This window comes from Chelonia mydas, chromosome 16, assembly GCF_015237465.2.
Source record: "Chelonia mydas isolate rCheMyd1 chromosome 16, rCheMyd1.pri.v2, whole genome shotgun sequence".
In the NCBI taxonomy this organism is placed as follows: Eukaryota; Metazoa; Chordata; order Testudines; family Cheloniidae; genus Chelonia; species Chelonia mydas.
Window position 1 is genome coordinate 10,611,584 of NC_057857.1, and position 26,003 is coordinate 10,637,586.

General features: G+C 46.4%; 1 protein-coding gene across 1 annotated transcript in view; it reads right to left on the reverse strand.

The window, feature by feature from the left end:
• BRINP1 (BMP/retinoic acid inducible neural specific 1) overlaps nt 1-26,003 on the reverse strand; it is a 92,146-nt gene that overhangs the window by 29,012 nt on the left and 37,131 nt on the right. The window contains exon 3 of the mRNA XM_037879957.2: nt 4,803-4,993. Coding sequence (XP_037735885.1) covers nt 4,803-4,993 — 191 coding nt within the window. The remainder of the gene's footprint in view (nt 1-4,802; nt 4,994-26,003) is intronic.

Below are 26,003 nucleotides of genomic sequence, written 5' to 3' on the forward strand. Positions count from 1 at the left end.
AGACTAACCAATTAATTTGTTAGTCTCTAAGGTGCCACAAGTCCTCCTTTTCTTTTTGCAAATAAAACTCCATTCGCTTCAATGGTTTCTTCCTTCACTGCCTTGCACTGTGTAAAATATGATTCCAAGGAGACATTTCCTCAAAAGAAATGAGTTCTCTCTGTACAGAGTTCTTTTAGGCCCTGATTCAACCCATCATCCCTATCCAGCAAATCACTTAAGCACGTGCTTTGCTGTATTGGAACATTTCATGTGGTTTGGGGGAGAGGGGGCAGGTGGAATTTGATTGGATGCATTGAACAGGCAGTTTTGGACTAAGGATTCTTTTAGGTCTGCATTCAATAATGGCTCGGACTACATGACTTCAATGGACCTACACCAGTTTACCCCATCTGAGGATCTGGCACCTAAGTTGTGCATGAAAAATATGCAGGCAGGCATGCGAATTGATCTAATCTTGTCTACAGAGCTGCTCATTTACAGCATGTTTAAAGAGCTTTCCGTAGCCCCCACAGGAACAAGAGCCAGAAACCCTCGGCATTTCACTAAGGGTTTCGCTTTTGGCAATCTATTTTATGTGGAAGGTGCTCAGAGAATATGGTGATGAACAGCGTCACAGAACTTTAAGATAAGATGCCTTCTTTGTCACTGCAGTATTCTCAATGCAACTACAGATACATGCCATACATGCTATTTAACTCTGTGTGCAAAACGGACAACAGCTACAGTGATAAATAGACAAACAGAAGCAAAAAAAATGTCCATGAGAAATTTACTTCCGTTTTTCATTTTCTAAATGTTTGACATTTTCTACCCAGCTCCAGTAACCGGGCATGCAAATTGGTGACTGCACCTGCAGTTCTCCATCTTATTGATCTACTGGCATATGTTGCCCATACCGAGACCTAACTGCAGTCCCTGGGTATATATTTGCATTGAATTTAATTATCATTCTTTTTTTCTTAAATGTGGCCCATATTTTTCCTTTAACTGTTGCATCCAGTTCAGGCCTCTCTGTCTGTGTTCCCCATCAGTGTCTCCATCATAGAATCATAGAATATCAGGGTTGGAAGGGACCTCAGGAGGTCATCTAGTCCAACCCCCTGCTCAAAGCAGGACCAATCCCCAACTAAATCATCCCATCCAGGGCTTTGCCAAGCCTGACCTTAAAAATATCATCCCTGCCTAATGCCTTGGTATGCCACTTCACAGAGCACTCTAAGATTTTTCCAAGTCCAGTGAGTTCCTCCTGTGGGAGAAGATTGTTTTCCTTCTGTATTCAGTTTGTTTCAGAGAAAGAGAGAGCATCTGGTTTCAAGAAACAAGGCAGGGTGTGAAGGTTAGGCGGGAATGGTATTATAGACACTATATCAGCCAGGCTGCTATTCTGTCTATTCCAAGAGAGAAAATCACCCAGGCAGAATATCCAATTCACATGGTTCTTTCAAATGCTGCCTGTGCACTTATTTGGAGTTTGGCTTTACCATATTTACCCTGGAATGATTATCATCACACAGGCATCAGACACACATGCCCATAGGCACCCTCTCAAACCTGCAGCATACCCACATCGTCTTAAAACTCACATACTCAGATATTGGTATTTGCATCCTCATAGAGCCATACTGTGATTCTCTCACACATAGAAGTACCTAATGCCACACGGAGTACTCTGTCCTCTTAAAAGTAGTAAGACATAGGGCTCAGTTCACCCACATCGTGTGGCACTGCCTTTTAAGATCTTGGGAGGTCTGAAATACATGAGGACCTAGGAAATAGGAGATACTGGTAGAAAGAAAGTGGTCCTAGAAGTAAGTCGTATTTTGGGAGGAAATCCTATTTGTCTCTTTAAGGGCTTGTGATCAGGAGCTTTGCAGGGTGGGTGGAGCCAGGCTCCTCTTGCTCCCAGCCAATTGGGATGAGCTTTAGGAAGGGGATCAGCATATATGCTGCCTTCTCCTTCATAGCATGGCTGACAGCAGCAGGAGAAGGCTGGCCTGCTGAGGACTAATTAGAGGAAGGGGCCAGCTGAAGGAGAAGCTTGCTAAAGCTCTACAGCTAGCCGAAGTTACCACCCTAGCTCCAGGGAGGAGAGCTGGGGGAGCCCGGCCTTAAAGAGAGACAGAGGGGACTTTCTGAATTACAATCCATCTGCTGCCAGAGAGACTGGCAGTGGCCTGGAAGTGACTCCTCCGCAGCGGGCTGGGAGGAAGCTGCAGGAGGAGATGGAGTGAGAGTAGTGGAGACCTCAGCCCTGAAAGAGCTAAGGACAAAATAGGAGCAACCCAAGGAAGCAGTGATGGATTAGAAGGATCAACCCTTAGCTGCCTAACATGGTGTCCCTGGGCTGGAAAACCAAGAGAAGAGGTCTGTCCTGGGTCCTACTACAGGCTTCAGGACTGAAAGAGCAAAGACAGGTAAGTCCCAGATCATAGAATCAGAGAAGATTAGGATTGGAAGAAACCTCAGGAGGTCATCTAGTCCAACCCCCTGCTCAAAGCAGGACCAACCCCAACTAAATCATTCCAGCTAGGACTCTGTCAAGTTGGGCCTTAAAAACCTCTAAGGATGGAAATTCTACCACCTCCCTAGGTAACCCACTCCAGTGCTTCACCACCCTCCTAGTGAAATAGTTTCCTAATATCCAACCTAGACCTCCCTCACTGTCACTTGAGACCATGGCTCCTTGTTCTGTCATCTGCCACCACTGAGAACAGCCGAGCTCCATCCTCTTGGAACCCCCGTTTAGATAGTTGAAGGCTGCTATCAAATCCCCCCTCACTCTTCTCTTCTGCAGACTAAATAACCCCAGTTCCCTCAGCCTTTCCTCATAAGTCATGTGCCTCAGCCCCCTAATCATGTTCGTTGCCCTCCGCTGGACTCTCTCCAGTTTGTCCACATCCTTTCTGTAGTGGGGGGACCAGAACTGGACATAATACTCCAGATGTGGCCTCACCAGTGCCAAATAGAGGGGAATAATCAGTTCCCTCGATCTGCTAGCAATGCTCCTACTAATGCAGCCCACTGTGCCGTTAGCCTTCTTGGCAACAAGGGCACACAGTTGACTTATATCCAGCTTCTCATCCACTGCAATCCCCAGGTCCTTTTCTGCAGAACTGCTGCTTAGCCAGTCAGTCCCCAGCCTGTAGCGGTGCATGGGATTCTTCCATCCTAAGTGCAGGACTCTGCACTTGTCCTTGTTGAACCTCATCAGATTTATTTTGGCCCAATCCTCCAATTTGTCTAGGTCACTCTGGACCTTATCCCTACCGTCCAGTGTATCTACCTCTCCCCCCAGCTTAGTGTCATCTGCAAACTTGCTGAGGGTGCAATCCATCCCATCATCCAGATCATTAATGAAGATGTTGAGCAAAACCGGTACCAGGACAGGCCCCTGGGGCACTCCGCATGATGCTGGTTGCCAACTAGACATGGAGCTGTTGATCACTACCCATTGAGCCCGATGATCGAGCCAGCTTTCTATCCACTTTATAGTCCATTCAGCCAGATGGGAGCCAAAGGCCTGGCATAAAGACCATTAGATTCTGAGTTTTCTGTTTGGACTTTTCTGTTACCCCCGGAAGGGGGCTGAGCTGAAAGCTGATCTGGCTGGAGGGCCGGGCCACAGAAGATGCAGACGGTTGCAGAACCAGAATGATGGATAAGGGGATACTGGAGTAGAAGAACCCCTTGCAATGCCTTGTCCTGGCACAAGGGTGAGCTATGGCAGTGGGTTTGCCTCAGCCGAGAGCACTTGCGCTACTCAGTTTAACTTCAGGCATCACTAGGGCTGCAAAATATTTCCAAGGCCTTCCATCTGAGCCCTCAGCAGGAGTGTAGACACATGTATATTGTCAGGGATGAGGACTTGCAGTTGTGCCTGCCCAGTCTCTGGGCAGCCTATGAGCACAACAGAGCTGCATGATTGACACCCCACCTATTGGCCGAGGAAGTCAACAAGCACTTTGGTCCAACAGAACAGCTGATCTCTGGCTGCTCAACCCACACACCCACGAATGCAATCACTACTGTGCCTGCCCTGCTCCTGGCACTGCTCCAGCCCTGGTCCTACTTGTTCCCAGCCTTGTTCCTATCCTGCCCAGTCCGCTGCATCCCTGCTTGGTTCCTGACCCTGGGCTCTGACCCTTAGCTCTGACTCTTGGTCCTTGACCCCAGCTCTGAGCTTGGGCGCTGTTCCTGGCCTGACCGCCTCTGCTCTGACCACTAGGCATGACTGCCCACGCTACACACATCCTGTATGCACTCAAAACCTGACACGGACATGTGCGCACACATCATATAAACACACACCATTCTCACATCAAGTGTGTGTAAACGCAGCTCACAGAAACACTCCACCATGCTATTGTCAAACAAAGCACACCTGCGCTCATGTCACACACACCAATACACACTACATTGTCACACCAGGCACACGTATCACATCTACCGACACCCACCCCCACACACTCTGCTTCATAAGCCAAAGGGGCCATTCAGAGTTAGCCTGGGCTTCTGAGCAGATCTGCAGGAGAGTATGGGGCTTCAGGGGGGAAATGTGACAGCCCTGACTCACCACCATACCAACTGGCCTATATCCTTCCCCGGGTCTGAAGAAGAGCTCTGTGTAGCTCAAACGCTTGCACCTTCCACCAACAGAAGTTGGACCAATAAAAGATATTTACCTTGCCCACCTGGTCTCTCTTACATTCAAAGTGATACAGAGCTGGAAGAGCATGCTTCATCCCTTCTCCCCACCGTTACAGTGAGCTGCGTATGAAAATACCCCAGTTGCCACCTACCTCCCAGGGTGGCAGAGATGAGGATGTGCGTGCCGTACTTTTTGATGATGGTATCAATGAACTGTTGCGTGGTGGGTCTCCTGCCCAGCAAGCGGATGCTCCTCTGGAATTCAGGCATCAGGGGCACTGGATTGCGGAGCAGGTCCCTCCGTTCGATGGCTGTGTTCCTCACCTTCCAACGGGCAAACTCCCTATGCGACAACACAGGAACACAACACAGGTGAGGCTCTGAGTCTGGACAGGAGGGGAGAACCACCAAAGAAGGGGGAAGATGAGGGCAAAGGGGAAAATACGGGAGGACATCCCCACATAGATACACAGGTGAGGCTCTGAGGCTAGACCTAGGAGTGGGAGAAAGAAGAGGAGAAGCAAGAAATTATTGCACAATGCCAACACACCTTAAGGATCAGGGTGTGAGCTGCTGCTGCGGGAACCTCAACAAGTTCAGAGGTAAATTTCAGATCACCTCCCAGAAGTATGGCTGTCCCTTTGTAGGGGTCAGAGTATCCCACATCTGCCTACCTCAGTGCTCCTACACCTTCCTCTAAAGGAGCTAGTTTGGGCCACTATTAGAGACAGGATACTGGAGCAGACAGCTCTTGGTTCTGATCCAGTCTGGCATTCCCATGTCCAAGTGTTTCCATCCTATCTAAACTCTCTGACTGTGCAAAACCCAGCTAAAAAGTTGGAGGGCACAAGCTTGCTCGTGATGTCCTGATTTTCCAGCCCCTGGAGTGCAATGTGATCCTTGAACAACAACATGGACAGCACCTGCTCAGCACCTGCCCTCTGAAAATCAGGCCCCTTTAGGGTATGTCAAGTTGGGCAGCCAAAAACCGAGGCACCCGCCATTACTAACCTCTTTTGCAAAATCTTGGAGAAGGCCGAAGAAGAAAACCAGGATTTAGAACTCTCCTGCAATATGCACAGCACTATCTTAAGCAATATGTTGCCATGTCCAGTTGAGTCACAGGCTGCAGTTCCTTTTCGTTCATTTATTCCAGTAAATCAGATAAAGCATTCATTTAAATAACAGGAATAACACTGTGTGGCACTTTCTGTCTCAATAAGCATTGGCATCCCCCTGTACAGGTGGAGACACTGACTTGCCGGGAGATGATTTAGTGCATTCAGCGGCAAAGCCATGATCAGAACCTGCGGCTCTTGGCTCCCAGTCTGGCTCTCTAGCCACAGGGCCTTGCTGCCTTTTAGATTATTTTAATGAATGTAATTACGCATGTGTTTATTTTGACTGGGTCCCATCACCACTCACCAGGGGGACTTTCAGCAATAATATCAGCAACATACCAGCCTTTTAACTTAAAATGCAAACTCCAGAGCTAATTCCCACTTGTTAATCCTCAGACTTTGAAAAAGCTAAGCAGAAATTCCATTCCCAGTGTGCCATGAAACTCACTACACTCAGGCTCTGGAAAGAGCAGATCCCAGAAACAGGGTCCTTTCACTGGAAATAGTCTGCCACCAGTCTTGGAGTGTTTCCTCCCAGCAACCAGTAATGAGAACAACCCAATGGATCGGTTATGCCTATGATGGGACACTTTGGGAGTCAGATTCTTGGTTCCAAAACTATTTACAAATAATGAGTGCCTTGAATAGCCCCCAGAAATGTACAGGTGTTCAATGCATGGACCAATCCCCAACTAAATCATCCCAGCAGGGCTTTGTCAAGCCAGGCCTTAAAAACCTCTATGGATGGAGATTCCACCACCTCCCTAGATAACCCACTCCAGTGCTTCACCACCCTCCTAGTGAAATAGTTTTTCCTAATCTGCAACCTAGACCTCCCCCACTGCGACTTGAAACCATTGCTCCTTGTTCTGTCATCTGCCACCACTGAGAACAGCCAAGCTCCATCCTCTTTGGAACCCCCTTTCAGGTAATTGAAGGCTACGATCAAATCCCTCCTCGCTCTCCTCTTCTGCAGACTAAATAACCCCAGTTCCCTCGGCCTCTCCCCGTAAGTCATGTGCCGCAGCCCCCTAATCATTTTTGTTGCCCTCCGCTGGACTCTCTCCAATTTGTCCACATCCTTTCTGTAGTGGGGGGACCACATCATGTGCTCATGGCGCTCACAGTGGCATATTGGTGTGATGTGCTATGAATGTGGCACCTGATCTGACCCCACGGACATCAGTGAGCTTGGATCAGGCCCCTGGAGCCTGCAATAGCCATGCAAGATGCCTCGCGCAGCTCAGGCCACTCACGTGAGCCTGCGCTAGCTGATGCAACTGAGTTGTTTTCAAGGGTAGCCTAAGTGTAACTCAGTGGGGCAGACAGAACTAGCAAAAGCCATGGAAGACTGTTGTGAGGCCATGTGAAAGAGACGCTAATGCCTGATGTGGGAAAGGGAGGGGAGAGCCAGTAAGGAGGGACAGTCTACATACTGCTGCCTAGGGGGCGGCAGACACTCATACATCAGGCCTTCCTCTTTGTCCCAGTAACGAGATGGATAGATAGATAGGAATCACCCCTTCTGAGCTAGCACTAATGAGTGAGCAGTCCACACTGTGTGTCAGAGAGATGGAGGGAGTTGCTGGGGACGATCTTGACACTCATTAGTGGTACATTCCCTCCAGGGGAAAAACAAAACGGAAAAATGCTGAGGAGGGAAACAGAGTTGAAAGCACAGTCTGGGGACATCACCCAGAGCTCCCACTGAGTCTCTACAGATAGGAGAATCCAAGGGCACGTACATCTCTATCTGGGGAGAGGAGTCTGAAAAGGAGAGGCCGTCGGAGCAAATTAAATTCTCCATCCTCAAACCGCCAAGGCGACCAAAGGACATAAGTGGAGAAACAAGTCCAGTGCAGACCTTGGAGACCGTGATTTGAAACCAAAGAGAAATGCAGCAACCAAGGAGCGGGACTGAATATGTGAAAGAAACAGAGCAGAAAGGTTCACAACGACGCCCAGAAGTACCACGCTAACTAGGCCACTTCCTCACCTCCCTCTCCTCCTCCCAGTGGGTATTGCTGCCTATGGGCCCTGCAGGACAGCAAGGGGATCCCACGCCCAGCATATGCTCCAGCAATGTGGCCCAGCACTTGGGCTAAGGGCAGAGTGACTCCTTTTGGAGCTGTCACCCTAGCCAGGTTGAACTCCCCACCTCCCTTCCAGCTTGCTCACTCCCCCTCTCCTTTTAAAGCACGGCTTAAAAGCCACCAGCTGCTGCATGCTGCCCACAGCTGATGAGCTGTCAGCCCGTGCCCCTCCCACACAACCCCAACCCAGGACTTGCAGTTACCAGCCAGCCTCCTGTGCCCCCCAACACCTCAGCGTTGCTGTTGTTATTTACTGGGTGACATTAGTGTGATCAAGGGAATGAGCCAAATACCCTGCTCCAAAGGTTTGACTTTCTAAGAGCCAGATTGTACAGTTCTGCGTGCGTAGGTGAGAGACCTCTGTGGAGGTGCTTATCTGCCCCCTGTCTCCACAGTGTCCAAGCACCTCACAAGCATTACTGCATGCATCCTTGTGGCAGCCCTACGGTGTAGGAAGTTTTATCAGCCCCATAGGACAGATGGGGAACTGAGGCACAGAAAGTCTCATTGAGTTGCCTGAGGTCACTCACAGAGGTTGTGGCACAGCCAGGAATACACCCCGAGGTCTCCTGTGTTCCAGTCCAATGTCTTTACACAAGATCATGCCTTTTGTCCCTGGCCTCATGCCCTTGATCCAGGGCTGGATACACTCATAGTTCTCCTGGCTCTTGAGTGCAAGACTCCTTGAGATTCCTGCAGGCAGTAGATATCCCCAAAGGCTCTGGTGAGGGGCAGGATCACAACAGGACCATGGCACCCACCCACCGAGCTGCCCTAACACAGAGGGAGGGGTCTCCTGGCCCCCTTTCAAAGGGTGGTAGAGGTGCTTTTCCAGCTGCCCCTCCCCGAAATGCCCAGGTCAAATCCAGGCTGAGCAGTTTGTCTCGGGATTTCCGCTGCAGCATGGCCTCTCCTCCCTCCATGACAGCGTCGGGCCATTAAAGGCTGCGATTTTCAAAGGGGCAGAAGGGAATTAAGTTCCCATAGGAGTTGCTCTAGAACCTCGCAGGATCCTAGAGCCCAGCCTCCAGCCCGAGCTCAGACGTCTACACAGCAGTGAAACAGCCCCGCAGCCCAAGTGCTGCGAGCCCGAGTAAGCTGGCACGGGCCAGCGATGGGTTTGTGTCTGCAGTGTAGACATATCCCTTGTCTTCTTGGAACATTCAGCCCACAGCTTCAACCTGGCTCTGTCGTAGATACACAATACAGCTCAGATTAGCACACCAAAAAAAAAAAAAAAGAGTGGAATTCCAGAGCAACATTCACAAAGAAAAAGAGTGCAAGCCGAAAGTGATCAGGCATGATAGATGGAGTTCACTTGCCAGCTAGAGAGACAGACAGATACATGACAGCTAACTAGCCAGACTGATGTTAGAGCTACTGATCAGGGCAGTAAACAGCAGTTTGTTACTGTTGGGGTGTTCTGCAGGGCAAGGCTGCACGTGAGGGCTGGCTGCTGCCACAGAATTATAAACCTTTGAAGTAACCCCCACCCCCCCTATAGACCCCCCCCACACACTAAATTATCTAGTCTATCCCCCATTAACCCTGGCCAAGAGAGGACTGCCCCCCGTCAGTGGTGTGTTCTCCAGCCCTGTGTCTAGTCTAGTCTTAAGTGTTTCAAGCAGCAAGCCCTCCTATTTCCCTGGGCAATTCTTCCGCCGTCTCTTGGATTTCACTTTTAGGAACCTTTTTTTTGTTGTTTTGTTTTTCTCTCACTCATATGTTGCCGAAAAACAGCATTTGTTTTTTTGGGGGAGGGTTTGGGGTGGGGGTGCCAAGAACAACATGGATTTTGCAAACAGGGATGAGAAATAAATGGCTTCAAAGTTGGGTAGATTTTGTGTGACCTTGAGAGTACCTCGGTAAGTGGATTGTTCCAGCACTAAATTAAAACACAATCAAACAAGCATGACTCCGAGTCTAGTGCTGTGTGTTTGGACAGCGAGTGGGCCTCGCTCTGTTTATGAGTGAGATCTAATTATTGGGTGCTGGAAAGATCAATTTAAAAAAAAAGAGAAGAAAATGGAATACATTTTTTTTTATTATTGAGCCAAAGCCTAGGGAGGGTAAGAAGGATGATTTAGTGGATAGGGCATTAGGATGAGAGGCAGAAGACAAAGGTTTGGTTCCCAGCTCAGATTTCTAATGTGACCTTGACTCAGTCATGTAATCTGCTCTGTGGTTCAGGTGCATATCAGTAAAATGAGGATCATTTCCCCCTACTTCACAGGGGTAAAATCCACTGATGATTGCGAGGCTCTCAAAAACGAGGGCTGTATATGTAATAAGCTAGACTGTGGGTTCCAGATGCTCAAGTCTTCTTCAAGGATACTGAATCTTCCTCCAACTGAAGACAATGGCAAAACTCCCAGGACAGACGGCCACATGTTTTCAAAGCAGCCACTGATTTTGTGTCTCCATTTTTGGGGGTGCCCAATTTGAGATGCCTTCAATAGGCCTGACCACAAAAAGTGTTCCATAGCTCCAAGTGATGTCAATGGGGGGTGCTCAGCCCTTCTGAAAACCCAGGGGCCATGCAGTGTCCTAAACTAGGCACCCAAATATTGTGAGACAGTGAGAATTAGAAGCCGCTTTTGGAAATTCGGCTGCACAGCTTTAAAAGTTAGTTAAAATGTGTTGTCCCTTGGCTGAGTCCCCATTTTTGTTTGAAAGGAAACAGGAAGAACAGAAGGTGCTAGGTCGCATGGCAGAAAATGTATCAATCTGCTGGAACACATTTCGTGTAGCTTTTGGGGATGCCAGATCCTCAGGTGGTGCAAACCTGTCAAAGCTCCAGTGACATCAGCAAAGGTACACTGAATCACACCACCTGGATCTGGCAAATTTTGCTGGAATCCATTCTCTCTGCCTACAGGGATCTGGTTATAGCGAGATCACCTTGTGGGCTATTTAAACTTGTCAACTTGTCCCCGCCTGTTTTTATGTGATATTCTTTGTGCACCTTTCATCCCCAGCAGCCCTGGATTTACCCTTTCTAACTCCAACCTTCACCATATCCTTGTCCACACTGGGTAATTTTTGCAAATAGTTCCTATTACTGCTAACAGCCATTCAGCTGTTTGCAGCATCGTTCTGGAGTGATCTGGAATGAAAAAGTTTGACTTGAGCCAGAGGTTCCCACATCCCAGGCCAGCCCCCTGGCCACTAGGCGGCACACGCCTATGGGAATCAGATTTCGATCCAAAAATGGGTGTTTTGATACAATTTAGCTTGGGGGGGAAACATTTGAAAGGTTTCCGGGATTGTTCCAATATGGAACAAAACCCAAATTTTGAAACCTTGCAAAAAAGTTGCCACGAACGGGAATTCTCCTCCTCTGTTCGGTGCTGGCCCAATTTCACTCCCAACACAGTCCTCTCTTTAGCGAAGAAAACTTGACATTCCCCCAATTATCAATCCAAAATTACACTTCAGCAAAGATCAGTTTTTCCTTCAGAGCCCTGACATTTCAAAAGGTTGCATGTTTGTGGCTGTCTCCATTTTGGGGTTAGTAGCGTGACACACCTTAAAGGAACTGGATTTCCAAGCGTAGGTGCTCAGAACTTTCTGAAAAATCAAGCCACTTCAAATCAATGGAAAAAGGCTCATGAAGTCTATTTGATGGGGGAAACTGAGGCACAGAGAGATTAAACCATTTGCTCTAAGTAACACAGACATGGTGGAGCCAGGAATAGAACTTACCCACATCTCTTCATAGCCAGCTCATTGCTCTATTCATCAGGCCACACTGATTCCTATATTTTTCCTACTGATCCAAGTGAAATCATGATACAGCCCAGTGCAGTTAAGGGTGGACAGAGGCAGATGACAGCTGTAACAAGGTCCCTTTAAAACCAGCATTCAGCTGTAACTCAAGAATCCCAGTTCTCATGGGATGATTAGGCAGCAGTGTGCAAGCTCCAGAAGAGCGTGAAGCAGAATCTGCTGGAGTTCTGCCAGTGGAAAGGTGCTGGACTTGTTTTAATATGTACGCGAGGAAGAGGTGATGCAAATGCACACTAGCATTCAGTTGCCACCAAAAACCCCCCCAAAAAACCACCCCAGAAGCTGAGAAATCAGTCTAATGAAAAGCAAACCACTTCCTTTGGGGAAGCTATATTGACCCCATCCTGTTCTTGTGTTCAGGGAGTGGAGGGGGGATTTTGTGAGGTTAGGGTGTGAGACAGAGTTGCTTACAGCTGATTCAATATGAATTTATAGTCCCCTATATTTGTTTCTCTTCATCTTTATATATGTATTTTTATGAATAGATATTTCATGATATTTTAGCCATCACAAGTGCCCTTCATCTGAGGATCGCAAATTACTTTATTAACCAGCAAAAAGAAAAGGAGTACTTGTGGCACCTTAGAGACTAACAAATTTATTGGAGCATAAGCATCCGATGAAGTGAGCTGTAGCTCACGAAAGCTTATGCTCAAATAAATTTGTTAGTCTCTTAAGGTGCCACAAGTCCTCCTTTTCTTTTTAAGGATACAGACTAACATGGCTGCTACTCTGAAACCGTTATTAACCAGCTGAGTCTTTTGGTATCGTTGTGATGGCAGAGAGATATTATAATACCCACTTTGCAGGTGGAGAAACTGAGGCACAAGGAGGTTAAAGGCAAGGTTTTCCAATGCTCCTTGCACGGGGATTGCAGTGCATGCAAAATGCAAGCTAGCAGACTGTGCACACAAAGCCCCACAAGCGCCTCTTTACATGAATCAATTTGGTCATTTCAGCTAAAGGAAAAAAAAAAAAAAAAAACAACCAACCACCCGCACTGATATCCAGGAGTCAAATCTATCCCCATTGAACTCAATGGGGAAATTCCCATTGGCCTCAATGGGGGGAGCCGGGGGGGGAGGGCAGGATTTCACCACAGGTGTGCAAATGCAGAGAATCTGAAAGGGCAGCAGGATCACAAGCAGTATGTGAAGCTGTCCCACTGTGATAGGAAGTACAGGCCCTGTGCAGCGGGCAGAATGAACCATCTGCTTCTGCTAGAGGAATGAGCACAGTTACCTACCCCAATTGCTGGGCTTTGCATATGTGAGCAGGGTTGGGCCAGTTGGGAGCAATTAATTAGGCAATTATACACCCCGCCTCACCCAGCACACTATAAGGGGATGTGCAGCAATGTGGTACTGGGGGTTGTGTTTGTTAGTGGGAAATGGTCTTGAGACAGGGTGGGCTGGGGGCACCTTTTCCCCTGCCAAATGACCCATATTTCAGACGGTTGGGTTGGGCTGGCCTGGAGTGAGCCACTTCATGCTGTTGAGTAGCTGAAGAAAGCCCTGCTGTGCTTGGTTTGGGGTTTAAAGAGGCAGGATGTTTTCCCCCAGTGCTTGCACAGGATCTTTCCTTGCTTGCATGGGGCTTTGGCCTCGACACTGCATAAGGGCTAAAGGAAAAGCATTGCTGATCTCTCTGCTAAGGAGAGCACCACCACTGATAGCCCACTACTCACAAGGGGTGAGTGGTGACCCAAAGAGGGCAGAACAGAGACAATTATGGTTCTGCCTCCTCCTACCCGTATGCCCACCCACGTAGCTGGGCAGGCTACCCAGAGAGGAGTATGTTGCTGAGCTATCTGTATGCACATCAGTATTCCCAACCCCATGTGGTCAAAAACCATGAGTCAGGCCCGAAAAAATCATGAGATTTACAAAAAATATAACACATTTTGGGTTCTTTTTATTTCCCTTCTGGATTTTGAGCCTTTTAGGGATCCTCTTTTAAGGCTTTTCTCTGCAGCTCTGAGAAACAGATTATTATTGTGAAAGCTAAGAAGCAGAAACACGTGACTCCAGGAGCTGGGGCTTAAAAGCGAAAACAAACAACACCAACTCTCACAAGATTCACAATAATAAATAGACCTCTCTGCCTTACTTCCTCATAACCAAATCCCTACCAAATCTGGCTGCTGGGGTATTTACCCATCTCTAGTTGCTTCTGTGATGCAATCACCCCAGAATCCAGCATTGAGAGCGTGTTTCTGACTCCGATCCTGCTCCAGTTGTAGTTGATGCCAAAACGCCTATTGACTTTCAATAGGAGCAGTATCAGGTGCTCTGTCTTTCTCATCTCTCCATCTGTCTGTCTGTCTGCTTTCCTATGGATGCCAGTACTTTAAAGGGCAGGTGGTGGCTGTGTTTAGAGCCTCAATCTTCCTGAGCATTGAACCATTTTGAGTCACACACTGATCGGCAGAGCTGAGTTTCTCTGACTGATTGTTTTCCGATTTTGTTTAGCACTGTATCCGGGCTGCATTTAAATCTTATTATAAAATCATTTTCATGTCCATGGATTATAGCTGTGACTCACTCCAGTGGGAGTACTAAAGGGAGGGCAAGAACACAGCATAGGCATGCAAGGTGCTAAGGGACTTTTAGAGGTTATATGATACTATCTCTAACAGGGGCTAGCTGAGCAAATATTGTGTGGGGTGAACAAATACCACTTTATCAGCTCCATATCATCCCAGGGGTAGTTTTCCACATGTCAGTAATCAGTTTTCCCTCCTCGCCATTTTACTGTTAGATTAACAGATTTTAATGACAGAAGGGACCATTGTGATGACCTACTCTGATCTTCTGCATAACCTCAGCCACAGAATTTCACCCAGTGATGCCTGCATTGAACAGAACTCCTTGGGGTTGAGCTAGAGTGTATCGTTATCATCTGTTTGTTTGTTATTTGTATTCTGGTAGCAGCCATAATGTGCTAGGTGCTGTCTGCACAGAGAAAGACACATTCCCTGCCTCCAAGAGCTTATGATCTAAGTCCCCGATCTGGCAAGTGAGGTCACGTGGGTGGACTGCAACTCTAACACGGAGCCATGCTGAAGCCAACGGGCCTCCATACAGTCCCCCTGAGTTGTTGTCGTCTGCAGTATAGGGGCCTAAGAAATCAAGCAGCCTAGCAGCCCATATGGGAGAGGAGAGGGATACAGCCCAAATGTGCAGTATATATTACAATCAATACACCTCTGTGTGCCTGCCATCCCTTCACCCTACCCTGACCAGTTTCTTATGGGCATCATGGCAGAACTAGGTCCTGAGGAGAGATTTGGAGGAAAGGGTAGTGATTAGAGTTGGTCTTTAAAAAGGGGAGGGGATGGAGGTGGGAGAGAATACACAGGTTTCTTTTTCATTCCTTCCCCCGCCTTCCCCCGCAAAATGTGAAAAGATTCCAACCAGCCCTAATAGTGACCTGACAAGGTTGAAAAGGGAGAGAGTGCCATTCATAATGGACAGTTGGGTAAAAGGCACTGAGGTGATTATAGGAGAAGTCAAGGTGGGTAAGTGAAGGCTCACATGATCAGCTGTGAGAGGTGGAGTCAGCTAATCCTGCACATAGTTTGATCCTTCTGAAACCAGAAGGAAGGGGAACTACAGAGAAAGGACTTCTGTTGCCTTGTGAGAACAGCTAGGAATAGTAGGCATCTTGGGGTGGGGGGATCCTCTTGTGTTGGTTACACTGTGTATGTCAACACAAGCTATTCTCATCTCTTCTCTTCTCTTTTCTTTTCATGCCACCCTCATCACCCTAGTATCTGATCCCCTTCCAGCAGCGCATTGTGCAACATGACTAACATCCTTCTCGTATGGTTCGAGCTCTCCTCCTCCTCCCTCCTGGAGGAGAACTGTGTGTGCAGGATAGTTTTCTGAGGGATGTTTGACACAAACATTTCCAGAACATTCTGTCTAGTGGAAAAGCCAAATCAAGAGAGCAGAGAAAGCAACACCTAGTAAGCTACTGGACAAGGACCGACAAACAGGCTCGATGGCACTAGGACAAAGTCTCTCTCTCCACAGCAAAGCTACTTCTCCTGCCCAGGCCATGTGCATTCCAAGGGGGTTCTCCAATGTTCATGCTCCTCTTCTTTCTCTCTCACCAATCTTGATCAGATCTCTGCTCCTTTCCCCCATGCCTGCTCCTCGTCTAAGTACCACCTTCCTCCCCCTTCACACGTTGTTAGTGCGAGATGCTTCACCTCAGGAGATCCGGCCATGCGGAATCACCCTTCACGTGTCTCTCCACATCTCGCTGATCCCGCATCTCATTTCAATCTCAGCTGAAATCGTATGTTCCCCCCCCCCCACCCCCGGTGTTCCCTCTGCTGTTATTGATGATTTATTGCTGCGAGTGTCCTAGTCAGTGCTGCAGAGTGGTCAGGGATGCGGTTTGTATGAAAGATGCTATAGGAAATAAAGTAGTATTAAACGGTATTTGTCACTCCAACTAAATTCAGCCGCACTCCATGTTACACAGAAGACTTGTCCCTCACTCATAGGGCACTAGATTCTTCCTTCCCTGCCTAAGTAGTCCAAGAGGAGGCCAGAGAGTGCAGCCACCATTGAAATGAGCCCCACACGTTGTGTGTAACTCCCTGAGGAAACGGCCAGTGAAAAGCCTTTATACACTTCAGTCTAAAAGCAGAAAAAGCCTTGAAGATCCAGCCAAGACCCCCTTCCCTGGCACCTGGCTTTTGCTGCTACGTTACTCTAACATGAATGAACCCCCCCTTCCTTGGGGACAGACCAAGGTGCTCCAACTGTGCCCAAGCGAGAGTTTTGCTAGCAGCTTGCGAGGAAAGCAAAGGTGGCCCATAATTTCCATCAAATGGAACATATTGGACATATTCTCATCTTTAATACAGAGCCGTGGCCCATGTAAACTACATATCTTTGCATGTAGTGTGGTGGAGCCATTTGGCTCAAAATGGAGCATGAGTGCTGGGACCCAGAGGTGTTTGATAGAGGGGGCAAGCCGTATTGTAGAGCTCCATGGATGTATTTTGTCTATGGTCCACCGATTTGGCCACTCCTAGCCTAGAAGCTGTTGCTTTTATTAATGTGAAAGTATCAACAGAGAGAAATGCTGATGATATCTCCCATACGCTGACCTCCTGGACCTGGGCTGAGAGTCATCCTTATAGTATAAAATTCTGTGAGGACTTAGATGGACTAGAAAGTCCATTAAATGAGAACTTGTCTGGACCATGTTGAAGAGATTTCCACCTGGCCCTTTCCCAGTTCTGGAAAAGCAGGAATCATCAGGAAAGAGTCAAACTATTCCCAGTAAGACTCTGAGTCTGTGGACTTGTTCTTCTACATGCATACTTCTTCCTAATGGGATTTTCCATGAGGCAAACTCCATGATGCAGCTGGTCATGGGAAGGCTGCTGCCTACACACTAAATAAATTCTCGTGTGAGGCTCTGTTTCTCTATGGAAACTGCACCCTGAGTTTCTCTCCATGGGTTTTTTCTCATTTCAGGCTCCATAATAAATTAACGAGAAGATGTTTTCTTTACACCAACCCTAGGACAGACTCTCTTCTGTACTCGATTAATCTTTAGTGATCTATATTAAATACTTATCTGAGGAAACGAGCCCTGTATCGCAGCAACATTTTCTATTATGAGACTTTATCATATCAAGAGAGATTTTTCCAGTGCTGACTCCCTCGTACATATTAAGCCGGAATTTCCGAGAGAATGACACACTTTTTTTTCCTCCCAATGACCTTTTCTCTTCGTAACAAGCTGCTGATATGTTGGAATTTACAGGGTTATAAATGCTTTTTATTGAGTGGGAGGAGGCTGGGTAATTCAGCATTAGCTTTCCTAGGAAAACCCAAGGGAGAGGCTGTGATATTTGACACCGGTAAAGGCATGAAAGGCCTTCTGGGATCGCTGGACATGAATGTCAGTGGAAGTCAGAAGGCGTGTGAGCCTTGTGCTCTCTCTCTGACGATGGACCTTTCAAATGACACCAGCTTACAGGAGTTTGCCGTCACAGAAGACAGAAGGAAAGGGATCTAGAAAGGGACTGGGAGTCAGGATTCCCAGGTTCTCTCTCTGGCTCTGAGAGATGAGAGTGATTGGGTAGGTGATGGGGAGCCAGGACACCTGGGTTCTCTTCTTGGCTCTGCAAGGAGAGCGTGGTCTAGTAGTTAGATCAGGAAAATGGAAATAACAATTCTTGTGTCCTCTTTTGGCTCTGCCACTTAATTTCTGTGTGACTACGGGCAAGTCATCTGACATCTCTCAACCTAAATTAAACCTTATAGAAAATAATAATAATTAATAATTAATTGTTATTATTGTTTTGTTGTAGTACCTAAAGGGGGACCCACTCATGGATCGGAACCCCATTGTGCCAGGCACTATTCAAACACAGAATAAAAAGACAGTGCCAGCCTCAAAGAGCTTATAACCTAATACTTCCCTGCTTCACAGGGGGGTTGTGAGTTAAGCTGGTTAATAATCATCAGTGAATAGCTTATTCTACACATTTCAAAATAGTTTTGTATAAATTGTTTGAGGAATATATGCACATTATAAATGATTTACCTAGCAATACAACCAAGCTGCTATTTTTTGACGAATATATCCATGAATAATAAATATGATGAATTTCATTATATTTTACTAGTAAATTATTCATTTAAAAATCCTTCCCTCAGCTATCATTAGGAGGCTTAATTAACACTTGTTAAGTGCTTTGAGATCCTCAGATGAAAGATCTTATAGATAGGCTTGTCTGAATTCTATTTTTTTTAAAATAATTTCAGTGGATAATATCAGTGTTTATTTTAAAACTTTGTTTTATTATTTAAGTTTTCATAATTTTGGATTTTAAGCATGTTTTTCCAATTTGTATTTATTTAAATTTTCACAGTTGTGTGCATTTACTGGGGGAGAAGAGGGTCAGGCAATAATTATCAAATGTCAGTAGACATTGAGATTCAAAAAGTTACCGCATTGTAACGGTTAAAACACAAATTGTCAACATCACATGTCAAAATATACAAAGTAAAGATCCTTAAATCAGAACGCAATAAATTCTCAAGGAGCATGTTTTCTTACTTGGTCTCTCTCTGTAAATTTTCATTATTATCGATGGAACTATATCTATTTTGTCAGTTTCTGCCTGCACGGTGAAATTGACATTTACCGACATTTGCCGGCAAAAATCTAATCCTTCCAAGCCTAGTTATAGAAGTGCTTGTTATTATTCCTTTCTGGATGAGTATGTCACTAGTGATTTATTGATATTATTAGGAGTAAATATTTATATTACGGTAGTGCCCAAAGGTTCTATTTGGGAGTGGAGTCTCATTGTGATGAGCGCTGTACAGACACAGAAAGGAGACATCTTCATGGCCTGAAGGGTTTACAATTCTCCAGAAGTGGAGTCCGGCCCTTAATATTTCTCTTATTTGGGAGTTTGGCTAGGACAGCAACACATCGTGCACATGCTGATGAAGTGATGGCTGTCATTTTTTAAAACAAAAGTGGAAGATCAATTTCCTAAGGGCCAGATTTTAAAGAAATTTAGGCACCTAAAGATGCAGATAGGTGCCTAAGTGAGGTTTTCAAGTGCACCTAACTCCCATTGAAAGATATACAATGTAGGCACATGGGCACTTCTGAAAATTACTATTATTATTAATTATTTGTATGACCATAGCATCTAGGAGTCCTAGTCCCGGACCAGGACCCCATTGTGCTTGGTCCTGACCAAGCATGGAACACACACATAGTCCCTACCCCAAAGAGCTGACAAACTAAATATAAAACAAGAGACACCAGATGGATTCAAACAGATGGAGGAAAACATGGAAACAATGACACAATAAAAACAAATCCCTCTGCGTCTTTAGGTTCTTAAATACCGTTAAAAATCTGGTTGTATGTACATTTACATGTGATTTGCTTCCTTTCTCTACAAGCCCACAGTGTGTGTTGTTGTTCTGAAGACTTTTTATAGGGTTAGCGCTAACAACAAGGCCGTTTGCAGGGTTTAGGCAGGCTGTGTGCTGGCTGCACGTTCTGGCTCTCTCTCTCCCCCATGCAGAAATATATTAACTTCTGTGAGCTCACAAGGAAGATAAAGGACCCACAAAGCAAGAGAGTTTCCTTGCATCTCTTCCACTATGGCGGCGGATTGATTGCAGACTGGAAGCAGCTCCAACTTTCCTTCCCAAATGAAAAATGAAGAGCTCTTAAAAATTGAATAAAATCTCTCATGCTATGAGAAGGATTTCCACTAGCACAGACAGAAGAGGAGGCAGCATAGAGCCATTAAAAATATCTACACATGCTGACTGATTCTTTACGCTCCAGCCCCCTCGTGCACATACCCCGCTGTCCTTTATGATAACAAATCTGTGGCTTACCTATGTGACTTCATACCAATGCTGCATACCACGGAACATCTCCACCATGGCCTCTTTGCACCAGCTAGGCTGGCTGTCGGAAGTGGACCAGCGTGCAGGTGTGAGTCCCATCCTGGAGAACACCACAGCAGAGTGCTATGTCCAGGACAGTTCTGGATGCAGAGAGATGGGCCAAGTGAGGTGGCTTGAGGCCACTAGGGGGTTATACCATTTTACATCCCCCTAATGGCCTATGGGGGCCTTTGCAACTAGGTGCAAATTAGGGTAGCCCTAGCCTATACTGGGTGCTGAACTGGTCCTAGTGGTCCCTGCGTAGACTATTCCTCCTTGTCCACGCGCTAGCGCTTATGCCAGAGGAGGGATGTGTTGGCAGTGCTGAAGGGGGAGGGGATAGCTCAGTGGTTTGAGCATTGGCTTGCTAAACCCAGGGTTTGAGTTCAATCCCTGAGGGGGCCATTTGGGATCTGCGGCAAAAATTGGGGATTGGTCCTGCTTTGAGCAGGGGGTTGGGCTAGATGACCTCCTGAGGTCCCTTCCAACCCTGATATTCTATTGGCAACAAAAATGATTAGGGGTCTGGAACGCATGACTTATGAGGAGAGGCTGAGGGAACTGGGATTGTTTAGTCTGCAGAAGAGAAGAATGAGGGGGGATTTGATACCTGCTTTCAACTACCTGAGAGGTGGTTCCAAAGAGGATGGTTCTAGACTATTCTCAGTGGTAGAAGATAACAGGACAAGGAGTAATGGTCTCAAGTTGCAGTGGGGGAGGTTTAGGTTGGATATTAGGAAAAACTTTTTCACTAGGAGGGTGGTGAAACACTGGAATGCGTTACCTAGGGAGGTGGTAGAATCTCCTTCCTTAGAAGTTTTTAAGGTCAGGCTCGACAAAGCCCTGGCTGGGATGATTTAATTGGGGATTGGTCCTGCTTTGAGCAGGGGGTTGGACTAGATGACCTCCTGAGGTCCCTTCCAACCCTGATATTCTATGATTCTATGGTTCTAAGTTCAGGATGAAATCAAGGATAGATGCAGATCCTCTGGTGGCCAAAGCATGGGCCCCTACTATTCGAGTTCCATTTCCCAAGTATAGTAATGATGATAATCTATTATCACACCTACACATCAAAACAGAAACACATTGCAACCAAAGCAACAAAAGGTGGAATTATGGGTAAACAATAGTATAATTCAGGTGAATGAAGCTGGCCAGAGCTGGCTTTTCCCCTTTTCCCCAACAGAGGGAGCAGAGAGTGCCATCTGTTTAGGTCTTCTAGCTCTGGAGTTTATCCTGTTAACAGCTCAGGGCCTAATGGGGCTAAGCAGTCCCAATTCCACCCAGTAGAGGGCAGCATACACATGCACTCTGGATGGGTCATTGCCTATTACCATAGCTAGACAAAGCTTGAGAGTCTGGCAAGCAAAGAGTTCAAATATTGATTGTGACTGGTGCTGTCCAGAGGATGACAATTTTGGTTCGCAGCAACTTTCAAGGTTTTGTCATTTGTTTTCATTCTGCATTGGAACAAAAACATTTTTTGGAAATGTTGTTGAAACAGCTGTTTTCAGTGCTCACTCCCTATCTGCGTCGCGTCAGAAGTGACCAGAAAGTTTTCAAAACCATTTCCAGTGACAACTTCATTGGAACCAGTACATCTCTGCAAAACATTTCGGTTCTCATGAAACTGCATGGCTTGAAAAAATGTGATTTAGCAGAAAATGTTCCATCCAGCTGCAATTGTGAAAATAGTGCAAGAACTCTGCAGCCACCTAGAACGTCACGTTCCCTCACCATGTCCAGCTAGAACTTCACAGTGATGACACAGTGCACAGTGTTCCAAAGTACAGAGAATGTGCCTTCACTCTTAGCAGCTATAGAGCCTCTGACACACAGCTGAGCAGTTCCTATTCTGCTCAGAAGAGGGCAGTGGCCACATACATAATAAATGAGTTCAAAAAGCCAACATCACCTTCCAAGGTAGACCTGCCGTTGCACAAGATATGATCACTAATCAGGATGGTTTCAACAGAAAGGTCTAGCAGTGTGTTTAATAAAAGGTATGATGAAGATATTTTAACTTTTAAGCAATTGCCTTAAAAATGGCATCAGTCCATATCATAGTGTAGATGGTAGATGTGTTCTTGCACCCATGGAAGGAACTGGAGACCCACCAAGGATTGTCCACCCATCCTGCAAGACCATGAGCCTGTGGGAGTTTGTCCTGCCATAACATTGTCACACCCTGAATCCCTCTGTTGTTATATGAGAATATCCAGAAAAATCTGACATGAGTCACTTCCTAGACCCCTGCATCCACATTATCTCATGAGAAAATGTTCTTTGGTTTTATTTCTATCGACCAGTATACATTGTTTCCACAATCATAGCATCTCCCAAACATCAATGAGTTTATCCTCACAAGCATCCCTTGGAGGTAGAGATGTATCATCCTCATTTTACAGATGAGGAACTGACATGCAGGCTAGATTTTTTCTTGCCCTAGATCAGACAGGGAGTTGTGGCTGACCTAGGAGTTGAACTGAGACTTCAGACTCTCAGTCCAGTGCCTTAGCCGACCACAAGACTAGCCTTCCTTCCCTAGTATTCACAACTCTAATGGTTGCTTGGAGTTTGGGATAGGAACAAATCCAAAAACTCAAAATGAAGCTTGTTACAGGAGTGCTCTTGTGTCTGTATATATGTAAATAATTAGAAAATAGCCAGGGTGCCAGTAGATGGTGCTCAGAAACACGTAGCATAGTTCCTGGGTTTTGCAGGACCCATAAAACGAGTTGTGAATGCAGATGGCTTCCTTTGTGCAGCTCTTTACATCACCTCTTTACAAAGCTCAGCCTAACCTGGTGTTCATCTAAGATCATGTAGCAGCCTCAGGTTCGTCTGAAATTGACTGGTTGATGTGACTTGCTTTGGGAGTTAGCTAGATGGGCTAGACTATTTTTATGTGTCCCCATGATAATGTGACCGTTTGGGGCAAAATACTATGGTAGGTTGGAAGTTGCTAGAATAAATAAATGTTTAATTGTATGTGGATGTTGTTCTGTGGTTTGCTTTTTCGTGCACATTCGAGCGACTGAGCTTTACTAGTACAAATGCTTACAAAAAGGCTACTTTTCAACTCAAACTATTACCAATATTATGATCAATATCATTGATGTTGTTACTTTTATTATTTATATGCTTATAATTTTATGTAATATTTATGTTGCAGTAGCATACTTGATAAAGGTGAAGCCACAACTGGGCGAGGTGCTGCGCAAACACAAAGCAAGACAGCACTACTCTGAGGCATTTACAATTGCGATTGAATTGTATGTTCGTGTGCAATATTCAAAATTTGGAATCTTCACTGGCTTTGTTAGTTTATGTAAGGCATCCAACCAGGTAACAAAAAATGGCATCATAAGCGTTCTAGCAGTATCACCAGCATCAAGAGTTTAAAAAAACCATGGGATTCACTTAAAATTCATGACATTTGTAAAAGATAATATATGTTGGGGTTTTACTTGCTTCCAGCTTTCTGAACATTTTGAGGCCACATTTTCAAGTTTTTTCTCTGCAACCATGAGGGCTAGAAACCTACTTCAAAAATAAATTATCTGAGATTCTCACAAAATCACAGGACTCCAGGTGCTGGGGCTTCCAGAAAAACACCAGGCATAATGAGAATCTCAATAAAATTTCAAAAAATTGGCAACGCTGAAATCTGTGTTGTGTTGGTTCATTATACCAGATATCAAATGCTTACCTTTCATCGAGAGAGAAACATAACTGCACAGAAATTGGCATGTCGTTTTGCCTCGTGAATAAATCTCAGAATTTCACATTCTGCTAATGAAAAACAAGATGCAAAATGCAAGGAGTACATTATATTTGTTTAGGGATTATTCATTCGGCTTGAACAAGGGATGAACCGAACAAACCTCCTTCCTCTCCCTCTCAACCCTGCAACTTATATTTCCCTCTCTCCCCACAGCTCTCTTATTAGTGCTGATCAGACTAGCAGTGCGGACTCCCCAAGGAGAACCCAGACATTTGGAGGAAAGTAAAAAGTAATGTTCTTTTTGGTATTGCTCATGAGCTGGAAGCCAATACTGAAATATTTAATGCTGAATACTCAGCAGAGGGGCTCTCATTTGCTGAGTGGGAAGGAAACAGTAAGAGAGAAAAAAATGGAAACAGGCTGTGCTGGATGCATGGCTGAAAAACAACTGTCCAAATTTACCTTCTCACCCCCAAATAGGGTTGAATTTTGGTTGGTCTTTCCTTACACCTCCATGCAGTGGTGGGGGACAGGGGAGGAGTAAGTGTAACCTATTGGTCCATGTGTGCTGTGTGTCTTCCTCTGCGAGTCAGTCACAGCCATTGGCTACAGAGTCGGGCTCAAGCTGTAGCAGCTCCTGCTTTCAGCTCAGAAGATCCCCGCTTTGATCCCTGGTGCATTGGCCAAGATGGTGGCCGTGACATACAGGAACCTTTTCCCTTCCCCAGAAGTCCTGCCCAGAATAGCATCCCTTGAGTTTGGGAGAATCCAGGGACTGGTTCCTAGAGGCTTCTGCCTTGGGAAGAAGACCTTCCTGAACGGGATGGCTGGGAGTAGGGGGAGCCACCTCTCCAACACTTCTTTGACACCTGATCACCAGGCAGTGAGGAGAGTACGCTGTAGCCCTTCCAGGGGCAAAACAAGTCAGTCCCCTTCCTATGCAGCTAGGGAGTTCCAGGAGGCAGAATAGAGCCGTGGACCTTCACTTTACCCCTTACCATGGGCTGGGCCTAACAGGCACCGTTTAGCCCTTAAGAATTGATTAAGGTCCCGGCAGAGGCTGGGATCTCTAAAGAATGGCAAAACCTTAGCAGAAGCTGTATTAGCAAAGGCCCTTTGGCCCAGCACAGCAGTCTGAGAACCAGTGACAGGTGGGGGTAGGATTGTGCTTAGAGGCTGAATGCTATGGCAGAGTGTGGGGAGCTGTGCAGTAAGCACTCCCCCTTGGGCTGACTGTACCCCCACTGGGTGAGTTGCTCAAGGAAAAGCTGGTTGGCAGCCATCACACCACACTCCTCCAGACAGAGCTGATCAGTTTGAAGATAAGGAATCCGGTGTGTGAGTGAATCCACATGAAAGATGGAAAAGGCCTATTGGACGTGGAGTACATTCCCCTCCCTACTCCTGGCCAAGGCAGGATTGTTCCCTAAAGTATATGCTCAAGTGCTTTATCCAGACTGCTTTTAAATGGCTTCCCTTAGCAGAGGGATCCAAGAGGCTCTCTATTACAGGTATGTTTAGTTTGGAAAAGAGGAAATTAAGGGGGGACATGATAGCGGTCTTCAAATACCTGAAAGGCTGCCATAAAAAAAATGGAGCAAAATTGTTCTCTCTTGCCACAGAGAGGAGGACAAGAGGCAATGGTTTCAAAAAGAAGCTGGATAGCCACCTGTCTTGGATGGTTTAGGCACAACATACCCTGCATCTTGGCAGGGGGGTAGACTAGATGTCCCGTCTAACCCTGTGGTTCTATTAGAAAGAGAGGCTGGTATTTTTTTTCCCTTCGGTTTCCTTCTCTGATATTCACCCTTCATTTTCATTGGCTTCATTCCCCACCACCCCTGACAGTTATTCACCAGTTGGAGGAGTCACAGTTGTGCATGGGAGGTCCAGCAGAATGTTGACCAGTGGCAGGGGCTCTGCCCACTTCAGCAGCAGCAGGAGTGGTCACGGGGCCCACATTTTCCCCACACACACACACAAGCAGCAGAAGGGGGAGCATCCAGGACAGTTGGAGGCTTGGTCTGCTCTGGTGGAGGATATGGGGCCAGACAGCTTCCCTGCTGGTTCTAGAGGTTGCTGCTCCTCCCTCTGCTGGGCACTGTCTGCAGACTCAGGCAGACTTCACTGCCTGGGTCATGTTTTCAAGTTTTCCTTTGCT